The sequence below is a fragment of the Cydia strobilella genome, chromosome 20, assembly GCF_947568885.1.
Source record: "Cydia strobilella chromosome 20, ilCydStro3.1, whole genome shotgun sequence".
In the NCBI taxonomy this organism is placed as follows: Eukaryota; Metazoa; Arthropoda; class Insecta; order Lepidoptera; family Tortricidae; genus Cydia; species Cydia strobilella.
Genome location: NC_086060.1, coordinates 7081139 through 7088890, shown reverse-complemented (window position 1 = coordinate 7088890; position 7752 = coordinate 7081139). Strand labels below are relative to the sequence as shown.

Sequence of the window (7752 nt, the reverse complement as noted above, 5' to 3'; positions counted from 1 at the left end):
TATTAAGTTTCTCAAAACGAGACCTAACGAGACAAAACAATTAAACAAACAGCAAGCAAACGTCTCATGTAAGAAAATACGTCGGCGGCCATCATTCTGAAAGAAACCAAATTATTATCCTGCTTACTTCAGCAAATAAATTTAAGAAGCAATAATGTTTCAATCAACCGTGAAATTAGTTGGGTGCAATTATGTTATGCTCTTTTCTGATTTAGTAACTGCTTTGTCATCTTGCAATGATTTATAATTTTAGGAAGTCGATTTTGACGTTACTATGCGCGTCATGCCATATTCTAGGTAAGTATAAATTTTCTTATCTTTTGTTATTTTTTATTTAGGTAGGGCCATCGTAATATATCTACACACCAAAATATAAACCTAACAACCCGCAGCTGAAAAAAGTCACATCATTGCATGATCGCTTGTTACATTTGCTGGGATGTAACTGAAATAATATATTTTCAGTCTCAGACGCATCTGTAATCAACGTAGCCACAACAGTGCCTCCAGATGTAGGAAAAATACTAAAGGATACAAATATGACTGAAGTTAGCGAGATTCTCAATAAGTCTAGAAGAATCATCGATGGCATTGAATCTGTGGCAAATAGGCCTTACATGGTGAGGACTTAGTTAAGGTTAAAATATACTTAATATGCCATAATATAAATATTTAATTTTACAAAACCCACGGATTTTGTCAATAGGAGAAACACCTACGCTATCAACCTGTAAGGCACTACCCATAGCTCCAAGAATGCTTATAAATACATACTTATAGTATCGCACCCGTCGCCATGTACAGTATATAAGGTTTAAACTGATGTTAACACATAAGATAAGCCCAGACCTATTTGCAGTATTTTCGATTCAATTTTAGTTTTGTCGCTAGCCTGAACACACCCTGACATATCTTGACCTTTCGGATTTTCCAACACACAGCACGACACGTCAAATATGAATCCAGCTTCAGAACTTTCTTTCTCCATTAGGTATATCTTCAGTTGCCGGCGAACAACCCAAAGTACCGAGACTACCGCCGATGGCTTTGTGGTGGCGTCATCATCCACGATGAATACATACTGACATCCGCGGCGTGCATCGAAGACGCCAGAAACTTCTACGTTGTTTCTGGAACATACAAGTGAGACCGCTTGATTATGAACATGAAGCGAGGTTTCATTTAAATGTTAGGAAAGTCTAAGGCTGCCTGTTCTCAGGAGTGGAGCCAAGCAGCCAGTGGAACGGTGGTTGAGGTAAAAATCCATCAATAACGCAAAGAGGAGCGGATATTTTTTACAATTGTTTATGTTTAGGTAAAAAAAAATCTCGCTCACGCTCCACTTACATGCATAGGAAGCCTAATGGGTGATTGCATCTGATTTCTCGGTGCAGTTATTACAATTAAAAATATGACTAAATCCACTTATTATTTGATAAGCGTTACACTTACTTTACCTACTAGTAGATATAACAAGTATAGAAGGCGAAATGCTTTATTGCAAAACTGATGGTAATTCCTATCCATCAGAAATAAATCCCGACGATGTTCTCTCAAACGTCTGTATAAAAATTATAATAATGCAAATAAATTAACAGGCACAGCGAGGACTGGTCGTCAACTAACAACTTGTGCATTAAAAATGGCGCAAAGAAGGCGATTTGGAAGTGTGTTCCGAGAAGTGAGTACTCATTTTGTCACTTTTCAACACGTACCTAACAGGTATTATATGCAGAATACACTGCGGGTAATGGGAACATGCAGCCTTAATCAAAAATTTCTAACAAATAAAAATATGTCCCGTAGATGGGTATGGGACGTAGATTAAAAAAAACTACTGTCAAAATATTTAGATCACTACGGTTTCACTCACTATTATTTTTAGTCGCTTTTGGCGACATTTGAGTGAAATCGTAGTGATCTAAATATTTTGAAATATGTCTCACGATAGTTTAATTTCGAAAACTACTGTCACGAAATCAATTTCACGCCACCAATTTCGTATAAATCCCGCTTAAAACCCATTTGCTACACAGACTACGTGTTCGACGGTCACGAGAACGACAACATTCGATGGATGAACAACGACATCGCCGTGGTGAAGGTGGAGGACGAGTTCGACTTCGAGCGCAGGGTCCGGGGCTGCGACTATGTGCCCAAGCCCATCTGCTACAACAATCGGGTATTCAATACAGTTATATGTAGGTATATGTCGGCGGCCGATGGGAAGATTAATCGATAAAAGAAAGAAGATCGGAAATTCCTAGTCATACCGTGAAACGTGAAAATCTTTGTCTCGTTCCCTGAGTCGACGTAGCCCCGCTACGCGGGGCTTCTATTTCTGGACAGGTTTCCCTTCGGGCCCCTGAAGCAGCCTAACGAACCTATCAAACAAAACATTACACAGGAACATTACGATCTGCCTGATCTTACAATCGCCCGCTGACATAATTATACATACATAGAAAACATACCGTGCAGGGTCCGGGGCTGCGATTATGTGCTACAACAATAGGGTACCTATTCTTTTTTTTTATATATATTATAAATTTAACTGTTCAATCTGTTAATCAGGGTTCATGAGATACAGCCTGGTGATAGACAGAAATAGGGTCCCGTTTTTACCCTTTGAGTATGGAACCTTAAAAAGGAGGGGGGTTCTTACCATAGCAATATGGGTAGATAATGTAGGTAGTTATCAAATGAAAGCTAGTGAAAAGACCACTTCAAAAATATATGTATGATATTTCGATATCAAAAACTTTGTGTTAAATTTTAGTTCATAATTTTTAAGTAGTCGGGTCTTTTGTTTTTATAATTACTTGTTATGAAACTACTAAGTAAGTAGAAATTTTAACATATTGGTATCCCACAGAGTGCAACGTTCGAGAATCCAGGCAACACGGGCATCATCGCCGGCTGGGGAAGCACATTGAAATATGACGACGTAAGGATCTTTCACCGCTGTCTTAATACTACACTGGACATTTTCTGCTGAGAATGATAAAGAAATTTACGTAACCTACATATTATATTATTTGCTTTAGGTTTACATTAAGCGTTGTAAGACAAAATGGCGCCATGTCATTGTTTCGTACAGGCGTAAAAAATACAAAAGCGAGGAACATGTATTAAGATCTCCTATGAATTTTCTCTTACATTATAAACTGAAAAAGAAATGTCATATACTCGTACTAAAGAAAAAGTGACCAAGTCGTCCAGTGGCGGAGGCCGGATTCGAATCGGCGGCGTTTTCAGCTTACGCCCTGTACCTCTAGGCTACCCGGCCACAGCGGTACCCGTTCCAATTTCTCGAGTATATACATAATCTTTTAAAGACACAAATATCTCTAACATTATTTTCAGTGGGTAAACTCCAACCGGAGGCATATGAACTTAAACGTGCTCCGAGAAACCGAAGTACACATCATCAGCAAGAGGAAGTGCAAACGACGCTGGGGCTCGAGATACGCCAACATCATTGATAACTATATGATCTGCACTAAGGATCTCATTCCGGATCTTAGTGAGGTTTGCGAGGTTAGCTTCACATTTATCAGACTTTTTGTTTTATTTAATCGTATGGCATGCATTTAGGCAATCAGAGTACAGCTTTGAGGTTGTTAAGCCAGGTAACCACGTCGGGTGTCAGGACATCCAGTTCCTCAGCTGGGCCAGGATAGAAGTGAAGCGGGCAGCGCCTAAATATGTGCTAAGTGGGTTGATTTTCTTCGCCGCACTCGCAGAGGGGAGACTCCTTCCAACCCCACTTATGTTGGAAATAATTATTTAAATAAAGACTTAAATAAAGACTTTTTGTAATAATCCTCGTAGGTGACAAACCATGGTCTACCAGAAGGCACTTCTTTAAAATGTCAGCTTATTCAGAAAAGTACCCATAATGCCATCATAATTTAATTTAGTCATTTTTTAGGGTTCCGTACCCAAAGGGTAAAAATGGGACCCTATTACTAAGACTTCACTGTCCGTCTGTTCGTCTGTCCGTCTGTCTGTCTGTCTGTCTGTCTGTCCGTCTGTTTGTCACCAGGCTGTATCTCATAAACCGTGATAGCAAGATAGTTGAAATTTTCACAGATGATGTATTTTTGTTGTCGCTAAAACAACAAATACTAAAAACGGAATAAATTAAATATTTAAGTGGGGCTCCCATACAACGAACATGTTTTTTGGCGTTTTTGCGTAATGGAACCCTTCGTGCGCGAGTCTGACTCGCATTTGGCCGCTTTTTAGAATTACCTGATGGAACTTGTCGGAATTATCCCAATACATCTTGTATAAGTTAAATTGAGCTTTTAAAAAACGTGTTATCTTACCTGAAGGTACTTCCTTAATTTGTATTATGATACCGAGGTGTGATAAAATTTCGTGACAATCCTCTTCTAATATCAGCGCATGACCCGATGATATTATTATATTATGTTTTATTATAGGAAAAATACGTGGACTGCACCGACATCATGTACTCCGGAGATTCGAGCGAGAAGAAGATGCGACGAGTTATCGATCCCTCATCGCTGGTGCTTCACAGCCCCTTCCACAACGATTCTGCGCGCAGAAAATCGTACAGCAGTGGAGGTTTCTGTGAGGTAAGAATTTACTTATATGGCTTAACATCATCCCGCCCTATGATAAGCATCCTCGCTGGTATCAAGATCGCTCGTCTCATTCGATTCTCGTTTATTTCTTGTTTCGTATCATTCTGTATTCTTCACTCGTTCTTTACTTGTCTTGTTCGCTCTTTGTCACTATATTTATAGGTAATGTTCTTTAACTTTATCTTTCTCTTAATATTTATTTCTAAAGCTGTTACTAATCCCCATCATAAGCTAAGCACAAACCTTGGGCAAAGCTGAATAAACAATTTCTAATTAGCGACACGTCAAATCTCACGTCACGTCTATTGCTTTGCTTTACTTTGCTTCACGTCTATTATTAAGAACTTTTCATTTCAGAAAGTGCTCATGAATAGACACTGCAATGAGACATTATCCAAATCTCTTTAAAAAAGTATTCGTAAAACCGTATCAGTAATAGGATCGAGGATATTTTTTCGTCAGATTTGGATAAACTATGGCTGGTTTAAAGAGCTGGGCGGAATAAATATGAAACCCCAGGTTGGAACATGAATAATATAATAAAACGTATGGTATTTTCGTGGAAGATCTTTAGGTACCTATGTATAGAATAGGAACTATCTCTCCACCATATTTTAACGAATCACGAACGAATATTCTTTAATCTGATGACGAATAAAACAATCAACAACAAAATTAAAATCGGTTCAATAACGTTTATTATAATAGAACGATCACGGCGGCCCCCTGGTAGCGGACGACGGCCGCGAGCCTTTGGTCATCGGAATCATCTCTGCGTGCCTCGTGAAGGAGCGCACCAACAAGTGTTACGGCCCCTTCCTCTACACCAGCGTCTATAAGAATAGGGTGCTGCTCAACTGCGCTATTTATAAGAACACATCGTAAGTTATATTGATGAAAAACACCTAATTGGTTTTTCGTTCGGAAAGGTTTTAGAGCGTTTCGAGCGCTGTCGCTATCCTGCTGGGTGTTGGCATTAACCATTTTCATATTTTAATCTAAATCCCCATCTTACGTTACTTTACTTAAACAACAGTAACAGGATAGTAATAGTAACATTGATCCGCTGTAAGAATGACTCGAATATACCGGTGGTCATTGGTAGCTATAGCTCCGTCTGCCTCATGATAATCAGTTTAGATAGCCACAAATGGTCAGGCCAAAAAGTACACCGAAGTGCAAAATTACACGGCCACTTACTTACACTTTAAAGGATTTGCCACACTGGTTGCGTTCTGCGGTCAGCGGTCAGGTCAAACCCGCATTATGTATGAACAACATTGACAGCAACCTTTGAAGTTGAAGTTTGACCTGACCGCTGCCCGCAGGACGCATCCAGTGTGGCAAATCCTTTATACTTATACATATACTTACATATTATTATGTTCGTACACTTTTGCAGCTCGCTGTCAGTTTGCATACACACAACTATAACTAATAAAAACCCTGATATTCGACCTTGCAGGTCACTCACCCAAACTCAAACAAAAACTCAAACATCTTCATGACTCAAAGGAAAAGTTATGTTTTCAATTGAAGGTTTTATGCATAACTTGCTCTTTTACAGCCCTGAATGCAGCAAGATGTACCGATCCAGTATAACGCACACGGAAACTGTGATGAGCTGGGCTGATCATCCTGATGGGTAAGAAGTTCATTACTTTTGTTATATTTGTTTTAATATATACCTACTACAATAGTAGCAACCGTATCTACTACCGGTTCTTTGATGGTATGTGTGTGCGGTGCAGACCTTTTACAAATATTTTTGAAGGTTCGCTGCGTTGGCAATTTTAAATCTGTACGTCTAAGAACTCTAAGATAAACTCATTTTTCAGTCCCTTTTATTAGGAAGAGACCTTTATTATGCACCTAGTTCCTAGTGCCCCTAAAGAGCACATCGCCATGCATGATTTTATTATGCTTTGTCTACGTAAATAGACACGATTCATACAAATTTTATCAAATTCAAAGTTCACTTGTCAGTAGTTAATGGCTTGTAAAACATTGTAAATCCTCCCTATGAAATTAAGACATCTTTCATTTGATGAGACAATTAAATACATATTATTCATTTTCAGACCAGCCAAGAACGAAATCGCTGCTTTACGAAGAGCGCAAGAATATAAAACCAATGCAACACTATTAAATGAGGAACACTTGACAGACGGAGTAAATGCGACTAGTGAGTTAAATGTAACTGTTGGGGTAAATGCGACCGCAGCTGAGACAGCAGGGTCAGATCCGGTAAAAGAGGCACAAGCGACTACGGGGGCACACGCTGCACACAGACAGACTAAATTTGCGGACAAAGTACAACAACACGGGGGTGTAGTGCTGAGGTCCGGTTAATATATTACAATATGATTGTATTGGTTAATAAAATAGTTAAAATTTATTTCAACATGTTTTTATTTATGGGTTAACCCTAAAATCCATAGCGGCAACAAATACTTGCCATCATAATTAGAACATAAACTCAATTCTACAATAAGAAATCGAATGACTAGAAAGGATTGTCCAATGCTTTAAGAGTTAAAGATCAATTTGCACGCTTTATTAATTATTTAATTAGTAACATAAGTAAGTTCATCATCAAATACATTGAGAGTTGTGCATTTTCCCGGCATTTTTGATGATGATAAGTATGATAAACATAATTATACATTTAGATTCAAGATAATTAATTTTTAAATAAGAAACCAATCCAATGGTATGCTGCTACTGTAGAATGCATTAGTAGGTGGGTTTTTTTCACCAGCCATACTCTGCGTAGTGAATTCCATACTAAACAACTTTTTTCATGGGACCAATGCCGAAATCGCGAAAACATTTGGCTGTTTCATACATTCCGGCTGATGTGAAGCCGCTGCATCTGATTTCTTCTGAGCTGTATGTACTCAGCACATGAAGAATTGAAGATACATAAATATTGTTCACTCTTTTCCTTCCTCAAAATAGAATTGCCCACATATAGGCTAAACGGACTTACGGGGCTAGAACGGAGAAGAGGAGCTGAGCATGCTTAAAATACATTGACCCTTTGAACAATAAGGTGTTACTTACTAAAAGTCTTAATTGAAACTCTCTAGCCCAAAGAAGGTCTGACACTCCATCGATATATTGTGAGCGTTAT

General features: G+C 38.6%; 2 protein-coding genes across 4 annotated transcripts in view; one reads left to right on the top strand and one right to left on the bottom strand.

The window, feature by feature from the left end:
• The window catches only part of LOC134750524 (BTB/POZ domain-containing protein KCTD9), a 512667-nt gene that overhangs the window by 441751 nt on the left and 63164 nt on the right, over positions 1–7752 (bottom strand). Inside the window, exon 7 of one of the 3 annotated variants that reach the window (XM_063685715.1) lies at positions 4005–4049. The exons of the other annotated variants lie outside the window; for them this stretch is intronic. The gene's annotated coding sequence lies outside the window, so the exon portion shown is untranslated. Of the gene's footprint in view, positions 1–4004; positions 4050–7752 lie in introns of those variants that run through there. 3 annotated transcript variants of the gene reach the window in all.
• Positions 184–7014, top strand: LOC134750503 (uncharacterized). Its single transcript, XM_063685688.1, has 11 exons — positions 184–297; positions 466–620; positions 992–1143; positions 1599–1681; positions 2037–2182; positions 2876–2947; positions 3367–3540; positions 4452–4607; positions 5325–5497; positions 6184–6261; positions 6698–7014. The coding sequence occupies exons 1-11, from the start codon at positions 237–239 to the stop codon at positions 6966–6968; spliced, it is 1521 nt and encodes a 506-aa protein (XP_063541758.1). The 5' UTR covers positions 184–236; the 3' UTR covers positions 6969–7014.

Bases quoted from the DNA above. Each gene is read 5' to 3' on its own strand.
- LOC134750503 (XM_063685688.1), top strand. From the start codon at position 237: ATGATTTATAATTTTAGGAAGTCGATTTTGACGTTACTATGCGCGTCA. The intron at 3,541-4,451 runs GTTAGCTTCACA...GTTTTATTATAG, and splicing joins ATCTTAGTGAGGTTTGCGAG to GAAAAATACGTGGACTGCAC. The intron at 6,262-6,697 runs GTAAGAAGTTCA...ATTCATTTTCAG, and splicing joins TGGGCTGATCATCCTGATGG to ACCAGCCAAGAACGAAATCG.